This window comes from Meles meles, chromosome 5 (genome assembly GCF_922984935.1).
Source record: "Meles meles chromosome 5, mMelMel3.1 paternal haplotype, whole genome shotgun sequence".
Lineage (NCBI taxonomy): Eukaryota > Metazoa > Chordata > Mammalia > Carnivora > Mustelidae > Meles > Meles meles.
In genome coordinates this window covers 116,452,888-116,474,689 of record NC_060070.1, presented here as the reverse complement: position 1 = coordinate 116,474,689, position 21,802 = coordinate 116,452,888, and the positions used below count along the sequence as shown (strand labels likewise).

Genomic DNA, 21,802 nt, shown 5'->3' with positions numbered 1-21,802 from the left:
AAATGAATATGCATGATGATGGCTCAATAAAACTCTGTTTATAAAAACAGGTGGCAGGCTGAATGTGGCCTGTGAGTCGCCTTCGCAATGGTGACCTCAGAAGGGAGAGTTAATGGGAGGCAATCTGACATCCCTTATATAGAATCAAAATGGAAATGGGCAATGGACTCCAGATCCACAAGACTTGACCAGAATCTGATTTTTCTGTGCTTATCCTTATCAAGGTGCCTTCTGAAAATGGTTTGGTTTTGCACATGACTTTGTCTACAGGAAGATAATTGGGCAGTTATGTGCGTTTGGGGATTCCAACTCATTACAGAGTTTTACAAGGGTTAATATGCAAAAAGAACTCCTTCAAATGTGACTAACATGTTCAAAGTAATGGGGATCACATCTCAGGGTTCACAGCATGGCTGGATGTTGGTTTGTAACCGGGACAATACACCTAGACCATGCACTTGCCCATGGGCAGCAGTATCACTTTACAATGTACAGTCATGGAACAAATAACCTCAGGCAATCACAGAGAACTTGATGCCAACTAGTTACCAGCCAGAAGGCATCCTCAGTAACTCAAGAAAGCACACTCCCTACGCACCACTTTTGACCCAAAAGGTCCCTTTTAGTTTCACTGAAGGCAGCTGTATACAGATGCAATTGTAAACCATGAAGACCAATACGTATCCATATGCTTCTTCCTGAAATCCTTGTGGTTCTGCAGGATTGGCAATAACGACAATCTGTTCCACTTGTGGATAACTGTCATATTTGGTAAGGAAAATAAACGTTTGAGAAATCTTACTATTTTTATTTTTAGAGGTCCATACATTTATGAAGTTTATTCTTAAAATAAACTCACCATTTGTTGCTAAAGTTATTCTTTACAAGCCTGTTATTTTTTTTTTCAAATGAAGGAGTGTTTTCACACATTTTGATTATATATGTGTAAATGCATACAAACATATTTAAAAGATAATATTCTCAATGTTTGAGAAGAGATACAGTGATGGATGGAATACTGCTGGCAGAAATCCAATTATACAGAAATCTGAATTATTTTAGGTTACAAACTAACAATGGGCACAGGGTGACAGTCCATGGGAAGCCATTAATATCAATGAATTCCAGCTATAATTAGATATGAGCATGCCTTATACATCCTTTCTTCTTTTTTTTAACTCGTTGTCAGCTTAGCTTCAGCTTGCTTTTAACTAATACTACAGTACCACACAGGAAGTACCCGGCAGAAATGAAAATCTCTAGATTAATTAGGAAGAAAGCCTTTCAGGGAGGCTACTTGCTATTTAAGCTTTTCATAGGTGGTGAAAGAAAAGACTGCCATGACATACACGATAAGGAAACAGACAAAATTAAATAAACAAAATTTTAATTTCCCTCTTTCTGAAGTTACAAGTTATGAATGGCAAGACTTTCAAGTAACCCAGGAAACCAAGTATATGAGCTGAGGACAAATCAGAAATGGATGCTCTTGAGTTCTGGAAAGGGGGACTTGAGAACTCTAAGTCCAATATGAAGCCAGAGGACTAAACCTGGGGACTCACCCCCTCCTCTGCTCCACAAGACAGGTAAGGGGTGGCCAGAAACTGAAATTCGACCTGAAGAAAATTTCCACACATATGTCAGATACCAACTTGAAATGTCATTATATCATTAATATTATTTAAGCTGTTTTCTACTTATTAAGTCTCCATTATGACATCCTGTGCTTAAGATTTTGAGCAAGAGTATTTGGCAGACTTAAAATGCCCTGAAGCCCAGGACTTCTCAGGGTGCTGGGAGACAGGGTAATAGTCTGTAACACAAATTACCCAGAGAACTCATGTTCTGAGTGTCATACTTCACATTGTAAAACACTCTTCATTTGCAAAATTATATTGGCCAACTTTGCCAAGAGCCTGATTCAGTGAATATTCACTATGATAAATTTAGCTCGAAGAAAATCTCATCTCTAGAGCTCCTCAGAAAATGCACATAGCTTGTTGAAGAATAAAGATGGTGGTGGTGGTGGTAAGGGAGGAAGAGAGAGGACAGAGAAGGTACATGTTATATATGCAGTAAAAAAAAAAAAAAAAGTCACATGGGATAGAGACTGTTACAATAAAAGGTGCACCTTGTCTCACTTCTGCCCTACAGTCCTATTCTCCATCACTTTCATCAAGCAGTTTCTTCTAGTTCTTTCAGAAACTTTCCATTTGCACACATGCATAAATAGGTATGTGTGTATATGTGTGTGAGCATTGTGATCCTCGTTCCTTGCAGAGTCCATCTTTGCAAATTTTCCTACTCCTAAAATTTATTTGTGACCCCAAAATCTGTGTTCGATGGCCATTCATGGTCATTTGTGGACATGAAAAAAGTGGCCCCAAATCTGTCTCCTGATGCTACATTCCCAACTGATACCGAAGAAGACAATTCTTTGCCTTCTTATTTCAATTCTCATTGTAAACAAGTGTCCTTTTCAAACTCTATTTAATGCCATGTTTTTTTCACATTTTCATGGGGCTTTCTTTAGGGGAAGGGGGATGATTTCACTGTTTAAAAGGCTCCTAGGATAATGCTGAAGCACTTTCTAGTGTTCTTAAGTACAAGAAAGCTATGGTGTGCTTTCCAGGGAAAACACATGTAAGGTAAGCTTCATTCAGATACGCTATGAACTCGATATTAATGAATTGATTATATATTAAATAATGTATCTTTAAATAGAAACACACTAAAGAAAGGTTACTGGGGGTGCCTTGCTGGCTCTATGGGTTAAGGCCTCTGCCTTCGGCTCAGGTCATGATCTCAGGGTCCTGGGATAGAGCCCCACATTGGGCTCCCTGCTCAGCAGGGAGCCTGCTTCCTCCTCTCTCTGCCTGCCTCTCTGTCTACTTGTGATCTCTGTCTGTCAAATAAATAAATAAAATCTTAAAAAAAAAAAAAAAAAAGAAAGCTTACTGATCAGCTGATGAAAATGTGACCAAAGGCACCAAGGAACCTAACCCTTTATTTCTGCTAGGAGCAATGATTCAGTATTCACTAACTCAGTATTTACAGAGACTTTATTTATAAGTCTATAACTACCATGAATAATTATAATCTTCTATATGGATGCATTTTTTTTCTAATTTACAAAAGTGAATACCTGTGTATAATATATGCACTTTTATACCCTGATTTTTTCACTACTAATTCATTTTAGAAACCATGACATACCATGTCATGCATATTTACTTCCTTCTTTTCAAAGAATGCAGTTTTCCCTTGGACAGTTTTGCCACTCTTGATTTAACTAGTTGATCATGTCAGACTTCTAAGTTGTTTCTGCATTTTTTTTTTTTAATGATAAAACAATGCTTCAGGACACATTCCTATACTTACATGTTTGCAAACTACACAGATCTCTGAGTGAAAGAAAATTCTGGCTCCTGTAACAAATAATAACAGCTGCAACTGTCTTATGAGCCATCAAACATTTTTAATAGATTGGTATTATCACACGGCATGTGAATTTGGCCTGTGAGTTTGATGAGGCTGGGCAGCAGCTACAACACTGAGGATATTTAACAACTGTCACATAATCAGACCTTTTCCATAGGTAAGGTCAGGGTTTAAGAACTAGAGGATCCCTTTATTTGAGTGCCAGTGTAAGTTGCTCTGCATTTGTGTGCAAATCTGTTCCACCACCAAAGGGAGGCCTTTGTAAAGTGCTCTTTATCTTGTGGCACCAAACCAACCCTCTTCTCAAGGAAAAATGCAAGAGCCATGTGTCAAAGAAAATCAAGCCTCTCCTTCTTTATCTGCCCCCCACTCCCACCCTGTGTTTGAGTACTGAATGAAGCTCTGAGTAGTGAACGAAAGAACTGAATCAGGACCACAGTGAGGGGATTATGATGACTGAGAAAAATACTGTAGGTATTAAAAACACAGGAATAACTCAGGACACAAAGAATGGTTGATAAAAATAAATGAGAGCCTTCATTTTCTCCAAGTGACTTCTCTGCCTCAAAATTTTCCTGGCCTACAAAGAAGAACACATACAGTACATATCAACCTCTCAATGTACATATACAGGATTCATGCAAAAAATGGCCATTTATAGGCCAACAACTTTAAACAACTGCCAAAATTCCTTTGCTCTCATAATTCATTAATGAAACCATTAATTTTCTAAGGATAATATTAACCACAAAAAGTATATTAGATATAGACAAAGAAATACCAGGAGGGTGGAAATTAAGTTTAAGTGATTTTAAACATTTACATAAAAAATATAATATAATATAAAAAAATATACTCTACTTGCAAAGCTGGAGAGGTGCCTCATCTCTCTTGAAGTAGGGCAAGGAGTTTTCAGAAGTTAGGGTCATTTCATCCTGCAACTCTTGCCTATGTCTGACTGTCATGGCCCCAGCTTTCTTGGGCAAATGAGCAGAGTACTAGGCCTGTTTAACATGGCACATTTAAATACAGGTGTTTGGGTTCATTTGAATTTATGGATGAGTGTAATGGTTATCACTCGACTCTGAATTTATGGATGAACACATTTGCTTTCCACCAATGAATTCATCTAGTGAGATTGCTTGTGATTGGGGGTAGGGGTAAAAGAAGGAGAGAAAGAAAGACAGAGCAAGAGAGAGCAGGGAGGCTTTTGGAATCTCATATAATGTTTACATGTGCTCTCTCCCACTTCCACTTGCTCAAATTCTGGAGATATTTCTCCCCAAATTTTGATATCTGGAAGAAACCACAGGGTTGCAACTGAAAGTACTAAGTATTAGTTGGTTTCTTATTTGAGCTATTCATTCATTGGAGCCTTTAAAAAACAAGCCTATATATATATATGATAATTTCACCTAAAATTTTGGTATCTATTTTCTTGAAAGGTTTTACTTATTTATCAGAGAGAGAGAGAGCACAAGCAGGGGGAGTGGGACAGGGAGAAGCAGGCTTCCTGCTGAGCACAGAGCCTGATGCAGGGCTTGATCCCAGCACCCTGGGATCATGATCTGAGCCAAAGGCAGATGCTTAACCTACTGAGTCACCCAAGTGTCCACACGCCAATATATATTTCAGCCCCCAAAAGTCCCCTTTTTTAGAATTCATCTTCTTTAGAAGAAAGGTCATAAAAATTAATACCTTTCTTTGGCATTTAGAAATGTATAAAAGAGAAATTTTTTTGTTAATATACATAGTGTAAGAGTGAAAATGCTTTTCAAAGATTTTTTTATTTTTTTTTATGTTATCTCTACCCCAATATGGGTCTTGAACTCACAACCCTGAGATTAAGCATGGCATGCTCCACCAACTAAACCAGCCAGGTGCTGCTGAAAGTGCTTTTTTAAAAAAGATTATTCTTCATATAATAGTTGGATGAATAATAGTATCTGTAATGAAAGTCTATTCAGTTCTTAAAAAGCCATAGAGAACCTTCACCAGAGCAAGGTTAGGGCAGATCACAAGAACTAAAATTAAAGTCATTTTTGTAATGGTAACAGGAAGGCTTGGCCCCCAGTCCTCCCTCACCACAATAAGTGTTTGATCTTGTGCAAGCTACTTAACATTTTTGCAGGTTCAGTTTTCCCATCTGAAAAAAAGGACAGTGTTACAGTAGTCACCCCAAGGTCCTTCCAGCTCCAGAATCTTAGATTACTTAAGTGTGTCAAATCAGTAGTCCCTGACAGTGTTTTCAAGTTTACGCTTCAAGAACATGCTTTTTATCCACGTATTCAAAAATAAAGAGGTCATAACATGTTTCTTGATTTCTGAGAAAAATCCTTTTGTTCAAGCTAAGAGAGCTTGTACAGACAACAGGAAATTTCTGGCTGTCTAATCTTGGCGCTAAATACAATGCTGTTGTAAAATAAGGAATATATTATGGTAATTCATTTATTCACTCATTTATTCATTAAACACATGTTTCACATGTACTTATTATTGCAGTAGCTCCTCCTCTGAAGAGGCTAAAAGACTATCTTCAGTTAGAAGTATAAAAACTATCATCGTATGTGTGTGTTTGTGGGTGCGAGTGCCTGCTTGAGCATGTGCCAGCAATTATGTAAGGAACTTTCCATAACTTGCACATCTCCCCATTTACCATTTCCGCATTTTTCAGATGGCTGATGCTTAGAGAGGTTAGTGGTTTGCCCAAGGTCACATATGTGCTGTGTGTACGGCTCTGAGAGCATTTCTCATTCCTTGGACACAGTTGCCAGCTCTGGGTTGTGGCTCCATCTGCTTTATAAACTTCCTCTGCACACCACTGTTAGAGAGACTCTCAGAATCACACACACTGAGTGTTCCACCTGGTCATGCCAAACTCCATCAGAGCCTCCCTGTTGTCAAGAAATCACCTTATTCACCTCTGATCGCTGCCTTGTCACAACATAAACCTGCCATCCCAAACTTTTATTTACCATAAACCCCTATCTCTCTTCTTCCAGGATCTGTTCCTCTCGATTATGCTAATCTTTCCTCTTGGATGGGTGGGTGGGGCTTTTGCTAGGTTTTTATATTTGTATAGACAGACCTCCAGTGGCTTGGGGAAATAAAGAAAGGTTTGGTTTTACTAGGTTGCTCCCTAATCTACTATTCTCCCTCCCTCTTTACCCATTTAATTATCAATTATGCAGCCTAATCTGTCTCCTCCTTTTTCCCTCCAGGCACTGTTTGGTGCCTTATCTCAAACTCTTTAGAACTGCTTTGTACTTATCAGTATCTCTCTCAGGGACTGCAAGATTGCTTTCAAACCAGATTTCCCTGCTTTCACAGGAAGCTCTCTGAATACCACCCTTTCTCCTGGAGTCCCCATTTCATACCTTCAGGGACCCCCCTCACCCTGTAGATGCCTTTTGAGACAGTGATTGCTGTGCCTACACCCTAACTGGTTGTTGAGTTATTCTGGCCCTTTTTCCAGGATACGATTCTTTTCCCCCTATGATACTGGATGTCCTCTTAACACATAGTGCTGCAAATGCTGCTCATGCCTACCTAGATCACAGACTTTTCTTCTAGGTTCTGAGCCCTCCCCCTTTATCCTGGTTTTCCACATTACTTCTCTTTTTACATGGACATTTTCATTTCTCTTCTTTATAATCCTTTCACTCCACTGCAATCCTTCTTTGAGCCTTGGTTCTCCTAAGGATGCTATACTGCACTACTCTTCCTCTTCTCTGTCCCTTTCACAAACCCCTCTTGCTCCTCTTTTCTCCCCACACCCACATGCCAGTATTCCCTAAACCTCTCTTGCTACATTCTTCTCCCAACACCTTTAGTATTTCTTCATCCATCACCTCCACATTGGTTACTAATGACCCTCGGTCTTTCCTTCCAAAAGCCCAAACGAGTAACATGGCGATTCATGCATCCTGTCTCTCCCTAAAACAGAATTAAGCAACTTCTGCTTAATCATAGTCACATTTGCTTGAAACCCTGAAACCTATGATTCTTTCAACTCTTTTGCCTATCACAAACTAATCAGGGACTAAGAACTCCAGTTCTCCTCCTAAATTCTACTCTCCCCTCCTTCACACTCTCAAAGTGAACACTCGGGGCCAGGCCCTGTCCTGCTTCGTATGTTGTCATATCACTCTTAGACACTTATTCTGGAGTAACCACTAGCTTTATGAGTGGCTCTTGAGACAAAACAAAAACAAAGCAAAACATATAACAGATTTACTGTGAATAGGTCTTTTAAATTACTATCATGTGCTTTGCAAATCTATATTAAGACCTCAATGTGAAAAGGGACTTTGGACCAACAACTAACCAAAAAAAAAAAAAAAAGTGTGTATGTATGTATATATATATATCAGGTAATTGCCTTTAACCTTTTTTGGAGGAAAAACATATGATCTCTCACCAATAACACTTGAGAATTATGATGTCTACCTCTGAATGAGAGGAATATTGTGCTTTCTCCACCACAATGTGATAGTTTCTTGACTATTCTTGTTTAAGGTTGTCTAGGTTACCTCACTTAGGGCCATCTATAAACAAATTTTATTATCTACTTTTTGCCCCAAAGCCTGGAATAAAACTTCATATCCACAAGCTCTGGAAAACAGCTCTTGGCAGCATGATCCAACTGGTTCGGGAAGAGCAATTTGTGAAGTAACTCTCCTCAAGCCCAATACTGGAACCAAAAGCTCTGGAGCCATGTAAGGGAATCTTTTCCACTTTCTGTGATGACGACTATTCCCTTCTTCTAAGAGAACAGAATCATGGGCCACTGAAGCATGACCGTCAAATCAAACCAGTAGCCTGAATGACTGTCTAGAAGGCAACATGATTGGCACAAACATGATGAATGAATACTTGTTTCTTTCCATTTGTGTTTCCCGTCCTACCTTTGGAAGGTCTGCAGGACCATGTCAGTTTAAGATTACAATAAGACAGCATAATTAGGGTAGCTCATTTCTTAGGGCTGATTGTGAAATAACACATTGTGTTTATCCCTTGGTGAATCTGAACCTAAAGGAATTTATCTGGCTTTCTTCTAAAGGAATAAACAAAAACATGATGCTAATTTGTGCCAGCTTGGTAAAATGTTGCCCCTAAACAAAGTGACTGTCATTTCTTCTAGTTGTCAAGGACCATAAGAGTAAGAGTAGATGCTCCTTGGGCTCAAGATCCTATCTTAAAGGTTATAAATGGGTTCCCTCAAAGTCTTATGTATTGCCGCTCAATTTCTCTACCTTTTCCATTTGATGAAGCAAAAGAGAACTAGAGGATTTCGTCATCTGGCATGGCAAATTTAAAACTAATTTAGTCTTGCCTTGTAATTCCTTAACCTGACTGCTTGTCTAGTTTAGAAATACATTTGAAGGTTCAGTTGTAGTCTTAAGGAGATGAGTGAAGGGACCTTAGAGATCACATGAACACACATTCTTCCACTTACTGATCATACCTTCATTGTGAAGTGCTATTTCACTAGAAAAGAGCCATTTCGCCCAGAGAAAGTTGATAAAATGGGAAGCAGTATTTCCAAAGTGTTCCAAGGACATGATATGCGGTGGGCACTCAAAGATTGAATGAGTGAATGCAAGAATGAATGAATGAATGAATGAATTCCAGGTTCCATGGAAAACGGTATAATATTTTCCTTCCATGTACCAGAATAAATAAATTAACAATATTAGAAACTTCAGACTATATGCTGAAGATAGGCATTTCATTTGATTTAAAAAAAAATTTTTAAAACAAACTTCTGATTTACATTATTGTTCTTCAGCCATTTCAAAAAAAAAATAACATTCCTAAACAAAGTGTTATGAAGCAGCATTGATTTCTTTTCTATTTTTAAAAATAATCTGGCACAAATTAAACATACTCAGAATGTTTTATTAACTAGAACATTTAGTTTAACTAGTTTAATTACTACTCTTTGAAAATTACTATGATCAGTGGGAACTCCTATGTTTGGTCTTTGTGTGGGAATGCCCTGAGCAGAACGCCCACCTGCACAGGCAATTGAACACCCAACTCCAAAATTTCCCAAGAGGTCAAGAGAACTGGCAATCAGCAGTTCTTTATTTGGTGATCCTGGCGTTTACCTTGTAAATTGCTTCAATAGCAGCAATAGCTAAAAGCCTCTGGAAAGGGGCCAACCTTTGCTTTTATCCCAAGTCAATTCAGAGAAATGGTTTTTGTAGCTCAGTAAATAGTAAGCTAATATCCTTCTGGAGCAAAAATTCCTTGAGAGAACAAGTTGTGTTTTATTTCCGTTTAGCCCTTGTAGTTCCTACTCAGGCCCATATACATAGCATGAGGTCAGGTTATTGAACAAACACTGAAGAATTATGTCCTAACTTTACAAATCAGAAAGCTGAGAAATGTATCCACCAACTTAAAACATGAGGAAAAAAAGTCCAAATTCTCAATTAATTAAATTATACAACATGGCATCCAGTCCTAGATTCACTTGGGTGTGAGAGAAAATGGGTTTAGAGAAACGGGACCTCTAAAAGGTTCCCATTCTATGAAAGGCTGTGGAAATAGCATTCACATGGTCTAAGCTTTGGAAAAATTTCCAAGTAGGAAAAAACACAGGTGGTTCTCTATCTCACATATATACTCCTACAACACTTGGATTTTGATTCCATGCTTTAATCCCCCAATTAAAGAAAAAAACTACTGCTCTCTTTTGCCAAATTATAGATCTATTTCTTGGCTCAATGAGTAAGGAAACCCCTAACAACTGTAACAGTCTATGTGTTAAATGATTTTAAGTTAACTACTAATCAACTATATGTTACAAACAGATTTAGACTTCTTTAATGTCTTTAATTCCATCTGGAATAAAACTAATTTTCAATTTATTTCTCGACTGTACAAAATGGTCAGTTTCCAAAATGGAAAATAAGATTTTTTAAAAAACTATTTATTATATATCTATCTGAATATATCCAGATTTCAGAAATAATGAGTAGATATTAGAAAACCTCAGGGCAATTTTAAGACTTCACTCTCTTATTTTCTAAGAAATCTAAGCTTAACTAAAGCTCCAAGAAAAGCAAAATTCTCTAACCCTCACATCTTTCTGGAGGCCTCTGTTAATTACTGCAGCACGATGTGCAAATTAGGTAGCCCAGTCTACTTATGCAGTGCACCCTTGGAGCTTGTAAGCAATTACAGGGTCAATGCAGCTCCTGATTAAGAGCAGACATAAGAGGAAGAGAATTAAATTATACAACATGGCATAAAGATACGTGCAAAAATACCATTCCAGAAAGATAGATGCATAGAGAAGAAGGAAAAAGCAAAAAACAAAAAAACTAGGAGTAGTTTAATTGGGGGGAGAGGGAGAACAATGGGACAAATGGGAGAGAGAAAAGAAAGAAATGTCCAGGGGGAAAAAAAGTACATATAAGAGGAAAGGCAGAGGGAAGCATGGAGGAGAAATGAAATCTATTTATATCAGTGTGAAGAAAATAAGCATATTGTATTTATTAGTTTAAAGAAAGAAAATCCTATAAGATAAGTTTGGAGCAAATGGTTCTATGTTCAGCTATTATGAAACTTAAAAGAAGCAAGTTCTGTTATTTCAAAATGAATCTTAGATACTCTGCGGTGAAGGTATAAATTAGAAATTTAATGTTCATAGGAAATGGTGCTAAGAAGTTATAACAGCAATTTGGGTCTTGAATACAAGTTGCTGTACAATTTAAACTAGAAGAAGTTAAAATTCATGTTTGGAAAAAATAGATTATAAGATTCAAATATTCCTATTGATAGCAACAGGCAAGGTGAATTTCAATTAAAAATAAAGAATGAAAATCTGGGAAATACAAAAGAAGGTACTTTGGTTTCTTTAGACAGAAGTTATTTGTGAAGAATTTGATAAATGACCCAATTTGAAGACAATGCAAAAATGTAATTAAGGGCTAAAGTAAATGGTCCAAATAATAAAAGCTATGGGAGCTTAATAAAGGTAAGGAAATAAGCCAGAACTATCAAGAGAAACTTTATGGAAAAATTACAACTTGAGCTGGTTAGAATTTGAAGACAGAGAAACAAACATTCCGAGTATTACTAAATTATATGTAATTCTGATACTAGGCCATAAGGGATTTTAACTACTGTTCATTTTCTTCAACACATATTTGTTGCATATGTTGTGCATATACTATAATTTAAGAGCGATCTATATGAAACCCAAAAGCAGTTTTTATAATTACGCTATCTGACACCAGGAGCCCTGGGCCCACAGTATCATCCCAATCAAGATATAGTGGCTAAGAACATGGGCTCTCAGCCATTTTGCCTTGGTACAAAGCCCTATTCTGTCATTAATTCAGTGGCTGACCTCAGACAGATTACTGAGCTTCTCCCTACCTCAGTATTCTGATCTGTTGAAGGGAAATGATTAATACTAATAGTTTTTAGGGCTATTCTGAGGGTTAAAAGAGAAGATGTGCATAAAGCATTTAGAACAACATCCAGCACATAATCAATAATTAAAATGACTACTGGGGGTGGTAAACAATCTACTTTCCTATAACTTTTCCTCTCTTGCTTTCCCCCATAGTCTTGTATTTCCTTCTAGCTAGTGTTCCCATCTCTCTTCTTATATTCTTGCTAAACTAACTGAATGCATGGCTTACATTTGCTATTTCCTCTCTTCAGTTCTGACTTATTTCTCAATTAAGAGCATTCTGACTTCTGCCCTAACCACTTCCCTGAAAGTGAACAATTGGTAAGTTTACAAAATCACGGAGAACTTTCCACATTGCCAGACACAATGGTAACTCCATGGTTCTTATCTTACTAAATCACTATCTACATTCATAGTTGACTCTTTTTTGGAATATAACCTTGGTTTCCATGACCACCTGACCATCTTTTTTTCTAGTATTTCCTTACACCTTGCTGTCTATCCCATTGAACGCCCCTTATTTCCTCTGCTTACCCTTTACATGTTGGTATTCCTCAGGTTTCCATCCTTTAGCTACTGCCCTGTCTCTTTACATGCTGTCCTTATATTTTTAACTTTTGTCTACACGTTTATGTCTTTTAAATCTTTATACACAGCTGCTGGAAATACATAGCTGGAAGTCCCATTCTCAAAAATCTCAATATCGCCAAAGCTAAATTCATTTTATCACCCCTCCTAACATTCCACTCACCCTGTTGTTCCATCTGTTTTTGTGATCTCGTTTAATGGACCCCACTATCTAGCCAACCACCCAAATAAGGAATTCAGAAATAATAAATCTGTCTCTCTTCTTCGTTTTTCATAATTCACTACATCATTAATATATTTCAACTCCATCATCATGTTTTTTCTCCATCTTTACCATAATTACCCCAATTCGAGTCCAAATTATCTCTTGCTCAAGTTGAAACAACAGTTTCAAAAGATCTTCTACCCCCAGGTTTGTTCCTTTCAAGCCAGCATTAATAGAGCTGACAAAGTGATCAGTCTAAAATGGAAATTCAATATCATTATTACCTGCCCAAACTCCATCTACCTCAAAGACTGCCTATTACCTACAGAATAAAAACCTGGGCCTCTAACATGGCAATATAGCCCCCCCACTACGTTATTTCTATTTTTCTCTCTAGTTTCAATGCCACCATGCCAAGTGTGATTATAAACATATATAATATATATGATGCTGTAATACCTTGATGGAATGTTATTATGTCTATTTTACAGATTTAGTAGAGAGTATTGGCAGTAACTTGTTCATAGTCATCAAATCTGTAACACTGATAACTGAATCCAAATGTAATATTCCCTAATGGAATTTCCTTGAGGTCAAGGGCCAGCCACATCATTCCCTTTTTTGAACCATCAGCATACAGCACATTAACTGATTCACATAAGGACTATTAATTAAATATCATACTGAATTGACTAAAAAAAAAAAAGAAAAGAAAAATAATAATAGGATTGTAAAAGATCATGCTGCCACTGACTGAAGGAGTAGAGATTCTAGAATTACCTCACTGGTAAATGGAAGCAACAAACACTATGACTGAGTTTGTAAAAAGTGTTCATATTCACTGAAATAGCTTTCAAGTTACGATATAATCTCCATATTGCCAAAAGTAACTAAGATTCTTTTTAAACTGCATTTTATTCAAATGTCTTATTTACTTTTAGAGGAGCAAAAATAAATGTAAATATTTGCATTTAACAAGTTCTCTACTAAACGATACTGTGTGTATATACATATTGTGTGTGCAGTTGTACATGTGGAATATATGTGTGCATATATATACATATATAAAAGTTCAAACTGTTTTTGAGTTTAGAGTTAGATGATTTCAGGAAACTCATTCTTTGGACAAACTGATAACAAAGGATCAAAAGAATGAGCCAAAACTCTGAGACCCATCAAAGAATTTCAGTACTTATAAAAAAACGCAGTTGTATGGCCAATCTGTCTCCCAGGTTGCAACAAAATAAAACTTCAAATGGCATTCTTGTAAATAGTTGAAGAAAGGGAAATTAAAATGGAAACATCTACAAGTCATTAAACATAACTCTGAACTGCCGCTATTCAACAATTGGACTTTAAGTAGTTTCACACCACTGGGCTAGGATAAAACATGCTCTGCCAGCATTTTCATCTGCCAAAATAGCCATTTGCAATTAAAAATTAAAACTGGCACCATTTCTTCGCAAGCAATTATCAAAAGCCTGCTGGCAATCTTCCTTGTTTATAATGTTTCCTATATCAAGACTTCATTCCATTTTGAAACATTCTTTTCTTAGATTTTATTTCTTTTAGGCCATAATATTCCCAATACTCAATTTTTTAACACTTTCAACACTTCTAATTATAATACGATCCTCAAATGTTGCAGTACTGTTTAAATTTCAGAAAATAAACTGATTTGAAGAATATATGTAGCACTTTATGTTACCATATTAGCAAGGTATAAAGCAGTATAACTTGCATAAGCCCTCTCTCTATATATAAGGGAAGTGATTTTTTAAAATTCTGAATAGAATATATATATGTAAATAATAAGGTCATTCATAGGGTCTATTGAGTCCTGACACAGGGAGTTACATACTGTAAAATCTCATTTTCCCCCAGGAAACTAGTGGTATGTTTTGGAGACTGGGGGTAACAGTAAGTGAATCAGTATGTATGTATAAGCATCTTCTATGTAGCAGAACTGTTCTAGACGCTGGTGATATGGCAGAGGACAAGATGGAAAGAGTCCCTGCCTCGAAGGAATTGGGTAGAGACAGGCAACAAACTATTCCTCCTCCAAGCCGAGGAGGGATGTGTTCTGTTAACTCTTTAGAAAGATCACTTTGGTTACTATGTGGTACACAGGTCTTGCCAGGAGTTGGGAGTAAAGTTAAAGTGACCATTTAGGAGGTGGTCCTGCAGCTCAAAAATTGGGAAGGGAAATGATAAAAAAAAAAAAAAATCAGATACCTTCTCATTACAAATACACTCTCCCTTTATGATAGAATATCAGACAATCTGTAGTATTTTCTACCATATTGGCTGGATCACAGAAACTGGACATGGATGTGCCCATTTCACAGATAAAGATTTTGAGACTCAAGAAGGTAAAATGGCTTATTCCAAGTCACAAAGCTAATTAGTGGGAAAGCTAGAAGCAAAGTAATAGACTCCTACTTCTAGCCCCCATGCCTTTCTCCTCAAAATGAATCATCAGTATCTTCTAAGAAAATCAAAAAGATTTAGTAGTTCCATTAGCTTTAGCTGACTCTGAAACGCCTCTGTGAAAGGCTTCTAAGAAAATTTATTTACTTACTCATTAACCAAGCATTTACTGAGGGTCTACTAAGTACAATGCATCATGCTAGGTGCTTGGGATTCAGAGATAAGTAAGAGATTTTCTGTGTGGGAAGTTTGCCCTCCTGTGGGAGAGCCAGACCAAGTAGCTCACAGTGAAAACACTGGGACAAGCACCATTACAATGACATCCTGAAGTGCCATGGAACCTTAAGACAGGGGGCACCTCAATTATTCTGGCAGTGGAGAGATGTGCCTAAGAAGAAGTGCTCCTTAAACTGTGTTTTGAAGAAACCGTGGGAGTTAGCCAGAGTGCACAGAATGGCAAGAATGGAAGGAAACAGCATAAGCAAAGGCACAGCAGTGAGACACAGGATGGAGTAACTGAGCAAGGTTGGAGCCCAGAAAATACATTAGAGGTGAAGAAAGAAAGATGGACAGAGGCCATGTCATAAAGTATCTTGTGAACTGTCCAAGGAATTTGGTTAACTTACACTATTGTCTCCACTTTCCCAACTCTTAACCTTCCCCAATTCACTTAATTCAAATTTATGACCCTCACCACAAAGACTATAGGCAAGGGGATGATATAATAAGATTTACATTTTAGAGAAAACAGTACGGTGCCAGGGTGGAAAGCTGGAAGGCTGAGAACGGAAGCTGGATAATTAAGCAGGGGAATATTACAAACAATCCAATGGAGGGATACTGAGAAACAGAGGGGGATAGTAGCAGCAGCAAAGGAGAGAAGGCAATAGATATGAAAAATATGTATAAAGTGAATACACAGAATTTAATGATCATCTGGATGGCCAGCAGGAGCAAGTACAACAAAAATAAAGGTGTCAAGGATGACTTGCAAGTTCTTAGCTTGGGTGACTGGTTTAAAAGTTAAAAGTTCTTCTAGTTTAAAATATCTATAACTTCTGATCCACAGCATTATACCAGGCAAAGATATAGTGGACAAAATGAGAAGCTACGTATATCTGCTGCCCTGTTTCTTACTCCAGAGCCACATTGGTTGCATCAGGGCAAATTTATATACGAAGCCCATCAGGTATTCTACTATCACCATTATTCTTCTAAACTTTTCCCAAAAAGAAGATGAATTTTAGATGGATAAACAACCTTCAAAGAAATATATCACCTCATATTTGAATAGCTCATCTATTAAACTGAAGAACAGCTAAAGACAGGAAATGAGGAATCACAGCTGTCTGGTAAATCCTAAAGAACAGTAAGGGAAAAGACTATTCTAATCCCCTTTAATTTACAAAGACTGGAAGAAAGTATTTGAAGCAGGTCATCTCTTGCTCTTGCCAGAGATCTCATCAGTAGATTAGGATATTTACACTTGAAAATACATTTTATACCATTAAAATACCATTATAATAATGATTTTTCCATATTTAACAGAAACTTTTCTTTACCTGAAACATAACTTTAAACATATTTTCCTTGCTTGTTGGCAGTGAAAACACTGGTCCACCATGTAAATCCATCCCTGAAGTACCTCATTAATCACTTGTGCACTTGCTCTTGGCAAGAAACTTAATGTGCTACAAAAACTGCTATTAAATTAAGATTTGGGGATTCCCATGCTGGCAGGGAATTAGTTAGTTACACTGCTTTAGAAATTATTTTCATATAATTTCTTTTATTATTAATGGTCTTGTTAGACTTACAGCTCAAAGTAACTATCCTTTATTTAATGTGTAAAGTCCAGCTTTCTAAATAAACTATAAGCAGCAATTGCAAAGATGGCTTGTCCCTCAGGGTGGGCTACAGATGTGTAGAATCCTCTCATAAGACGATGTTGTCCACTCCCTCTTTTCCTCCTAATGTATCTAGCACCCCTATCTAATTAATCAAGCATTACAGTTTCAGACTCTAGAAATGTATAAAGCAAAACTTCCTACCAGCCCACAGTATTGACAAGCACATAATTTATTTCATATCTACCACTAAACCTACTGATAGGCTGATAAAGTCTGGTGAGCAGAGAATTATCTAAACTTGAGTTTTTTGAAAAATCACTTATTAAAAATTTTAAATTCTGTAAGGGCATAAAAACCATCATCATATTGAAAAGAAAATGTTATATTACAATAAATTCTCATTCATGTTCAAGGGTAAAACTTAGGAGATGCAAAGCATGAGCATCAGCCAAAGCTCTATCTCCAAATATACAGTGCCTAATTTACCAAAAATTAAAACTTGCAAATGGCATATTATAAACTCAAACCTACAAATATTCTGAGCATACTCTTGTAAAAAAAAAAAGTCATTCTCCATACAGTATATATTTTGCTGCCAAACTGAGCATAGATTATTGCTAAATGCTTTAGTAGATCCTGACACATTAAAATAATTTATCAGGCTCAATAGGTAACAGGATTAATTATTTGTATCAACTCTATATGCATCAACTCAGGACAAACATGAAAAGAATCTGTAGCGTTTCTCTATGCCTATCATTTATTACAGTAACAACATCCAAATCAACATGAATATTACATTACGTGAATAGTAAAAGTTATGCCCTTTGATGTAATAATGATGCTACACAACTTTCTCCTTGTGTACACTGTAAGATGGAAAGTTGGCTGGAATATTCTACCTAATGCTACATATTCACATCAATCTGAGACTGTAAAATTTTCCAGACACCAGAGCCCCACGGATTGTAGACTCCACCAATTTCCTGACTCCTACGTGATCAAATTCCAGGTTCACCTATTTACAAAACCAGCCCCTTCTTCCATGTTATTTCAAAAGTGCTTCTGGTGTTGAGGCCAATCCTCCATTCCAGATGAGAGCTATGTTTGGATGACATGCCTCATTTCTAAAAGAAACCTAGTTCATGTGTTCAAAACCTATTTTACTAGGAAACGAGGAACGGAACAGTGAATGCTCACAACTTTTCTCTACAGGTCTCCTAAGACTGATGTCTTTGTATTTCGTTTCAACATAAAGAAGCAGGGGTGGGGCGGGGGGGAGACTAAGAAAAGATGAAAAAAATAGAAAAAAAAAAAAGAAATAATTAGACACGGCATAACGGAATCAAAAACTACCTTAAAACATCCAGATAAACCTAACTCTAACAGGAGACTGAATGAATGGACCTTGTGGGAAAAACAGTAGTAAACTTTAAAGCCACTGAAAGGTTTTAAATGCCTAAGGGAAAAATAAACATTTGCTTCCAATCATTTTCTCATTAAGCATTCTCTGCTAGATGAAGAAGTGAAGGCTTACTTACACTACTTACACGCACACACTTTGACTCAGAGGCACAAATGCCTACCTACTTAACCCACTGACTGATCCCCGTCCCAGGTGGCCCGTTTGCGCGTTTGCTACTGCACTTTGGCCCGGGGTTCCTGAGCCCCAGGCTCACCATTGGCCTCTGCCACCGCGCGGGAGCATCACCTCGCCCCGCCCAGCTCGCCTTTTCTAGACTTTGGCCACCTCTGTGGCAGGAAGGGCTACACGCACTGACAGATTTTCCGTTAGTGGTGGAGGTGGTGGCGAGGCGTGTTTCCGGGCGCACTTAAAACCTAGCTGCTCTCGCCACCAAGTAGCAGCTTCCCCAGCTCCGCCCCCGGCTGAGGACCCAGCCCTCCGCTTCTCCTCTCACCACCCCGTCCAACCCTGCCATCACCTCCTAACCTCTCCAATACACTCTCACAAGCCTCACACCGGCGCACGTCCTCCCTTTGCCTTTCCCAGCTCCCGGGCGCCCCTCGCGGTTGAAATTTACGTATCTTGGGACCTAATCGCTCCCAATTATCCGCGCAGCCTGAGTCCCAGGTCTGCCTGGCTCTCGCCTTCCGTGCCTAAAACTGCGGGGCAGCTGATTGGGTGTGTTCGGGAGACGGTTGAATCTGTAGAGGTGGAGGAGGTGGGGCTGAGGGAGGTGGAAAGCTCTAGGAGGAAGACCATAAACACGTGCAAAGAAATAAAAGCCACCACGTGTGCGCGCGCGAGTGTGAGAGAGTGTGTGTGTGGACGCGCGCGCCGGGCCAGGGCGTGGGCGCGGAGCGCGTCCCAGGGGGCCAGGCATACAGACCCCCCGTAGCGGGCGTGGCGGGGGGGCGCGCGGGGGCCGCGGGTACTCACACGAACGCGTGGTATATGAATGCCCAGCCGCGGGGTCTCTCCAGCACGTTGTAGAGATAGTTCTGCACCCGCCGGTACTTGACGTTGCGCCGGCAGCTCTGGCTACTGGTGTAGGAGAGCGGCTTCCCCAGTAGGCTCATCCGGGCCCCCTGCTTGCCCCGGCGGCTCTCCTTCAGGCCGCCGCCGCTGCCGCCGCAGCCGCCGAGCGCGGCCGCGCGGGTGCCCAGCAGCAGCAGGCCGTCGCCCCTGGCGGCGGCTGAGTTCAGCAGCACCCTGCCCCGGCCCGACTCCACATCCTTCATGCCGCTGCCCAGGCGCCCCCCGCCCGCCGCAGCCGCCGCCGCCGCCGCCGCGCCGCTCTTCACCCAGAGCCCGGCGGCGCCGCCCTCCTCTCCTCCCGCGTGGTGGCGGGGCATGGCATCACCACGGGCACCGCGAGGGGGGCGCCAGTGCCTGTGGCGGGGGCAGCGGCCTCATGCGCGCGGGCGGGTTTCGAGGAGGAAGCCGCGGCCGACGGAGAGCCCGCCGGCCCGCGACCTCCGAGATAGGGGCGGGGAAGCAAGCAGCCAGCACACTGCCGGGGCTTCGGGGTGGGGGCGGAGAGGGGTGTGCGAAGGAGGCCCAATTTCTAGCAGTCTTTAGCTCCAAATTCGAAATCAGGACCTGTTTGGGGCGTCACTTTGAGAGGGTTTCTCTCGTTCCCTCTTATTCCCGCAGCTATCACTCCCTCCTTCCCAGATGCCCCCAGGGCTGGACCCGCTGAGTGCGGGGCGCTCCGAGGCGCGCTCCCACGCGCGCACACCCAGCTCCAGGCTCCCCCTTTCTTCTCTCACTCGCTTCCCCACGCCCAGACTGCGTCCGCCCCCTCCCCCTGAGAGGCTTGGAAGCCCCTCTCCTAGGAGCGACTTTGGTTTCGTTCTCTCGGGGGCTTGGGAGCTGTCCGTAAGGTAAGTCGGCCTCGTGCCCTGAGGAGAAACTGGAGACGCAGGTCTCTGCTCACTCCGGCCGCTACGACGTCGCGCCAGGTCCTGCCATCCTTGCGCAAGGGGTGTGAGCGGGAATGGCCCTGCCCTGCAGGTACCAGCCGCTCCCCGGGCGCGTGGGGCGACGCTGCCGGCAGTGGCGCTCAGATCCCCGCACAGCTGGAGGGTCCCTGCCAGTTCAGTGTGCCGACCCGCAGGACACGACTCCGAAGCCGGAGAGGCGGGAAGCGGGCATCTCCCCGTGGCTCACTCCAGCCTTCGGGCTGTGACTTTCCATCCCAGCATCAGGTAGCCAGCCCTCGAGTAGCTGGACATCCTTCCTCGCCAGGGGGATGGAGGGTGGAGAGGGCATAAAAACTACAAAGTGGCTCCTCGGTGGGCGGTTAACGAGTCGCCCCGGGTCTCCGCCTGACAGCGGCTCGAAGCGTGGGAGAGCGAACTGGGTTCCCTTGGTGAAGAAATGTCCATTTAAGTCCTAAGAAGTCATAAAACTGTTAAGGCTCGGCTGTGGCAACGGCGGGCCCAGCGTCTGGAAGAAAAATCCCTGGGGGCAGGGAGCCCAGGACACCAGCTTCTCGGGGTCCTCACCCCACCCCTGTAGGCTGTACCTTACACTGTGAGAGACGTGTGGCGACTTAGGACTGGCTGAGTCTCCCACCGCCTCTGACACTCTGGCGCCCCAAAGCGTGCGCGCCCTTGGCGAGGAGGGAGGCCACGGTGCCACTGGCTTCGGCCTCTGGCCTTCAGCAACACTGCGTTATAAAGCACAAGCAGTTAAACCTCACAGCCAGTGAGGGGAAACTGAAAGGAAGCCAGGCTTGGGAACTTCTTCCAGCAGCGTGGATTCTCCCCCCACCCCCACACCTCACCAAAATACGAAAGAAAATAACCACCAAGTTAAACTGAAGGAAGAACTTCCACCACAAAGCCAGAGCAAGTAGTGATTTCCTTCTAGAAGCCTGAAACCGAGGCAATACTAAAGCAAAAGTCTTATTTCAGCTGTCTCCGCCCCTCAGAGATACTCTCTCAACTCCCTCCAGCACACACACCCACGCCCGCGGCAGCTCCTTTCTGCCTGTGGCAGTAGCTCCATTAGAAGGCGTTACTTTTACTTTGTATCGTTATCGCTATTTGCGTGAAGCCCTCTGGTCGGCTCCCGGTCCCCAGCAGGACCTTGCTTCCCTCCCTCCTTCTCTCCCTGCCTCTCCGCGGCGGGCACTAGCTCTGAGCCGCTCGCTGCAGCTGGCCGCGGTGCCACGTGACTGTGCGCCAAGCACCAATACCCAGAGTCACTCCCTTTTTCTCCTAATACACTTCACACCCACGCACTGTGGAGGTGCAAGAAATTGCTCCGTGCCCTGCTATTCGAGGCAGATGCAGAGAGCGCCTTGGAGCAAGCTCTCCAATCCTGAAACAGCACGAGACCCCAGCTGAGGGTGGGGGGAGTTTGCTGTTGCTATATTTAGACTC

At 41.0% G+C, this 21,802-nt stretch overlaps 1 protein-coding gene across 3 annotated transcripts in view; it reads right to left on the bottom strand.

Annotated features, from left to right (window-relative positions):
* Positions 1 to 20,795, bottom strand: part of KCNQ5 (potassium voltage-gated channel subfamily Q member 5) — a 553,626-nt gene extending 532,831 nt beyond the window's left edge. The window contains exon 1 of one of the 3 annotated variants that reach the window (XM_046006379.1): positions 19,350 to 20,795. In XM_046006379.1, coding sequence (XP_045862335.1) covers positions 19,350 to 19,765 — 416 coding nt within the window. In that variant the 5' untranslated portion in view covers positions 19,766 to 20,795. The remainder of the gene's footprint in view (positions 1 to 19,349) is intronic. The other 2 variants (XM_046006378.1, XM_046006377.1) reach the window with 2 other exon arrangements.
* Between the last annotated feature and the right edge of the window lie 1,007 nt (positions 20,796 to 21,802).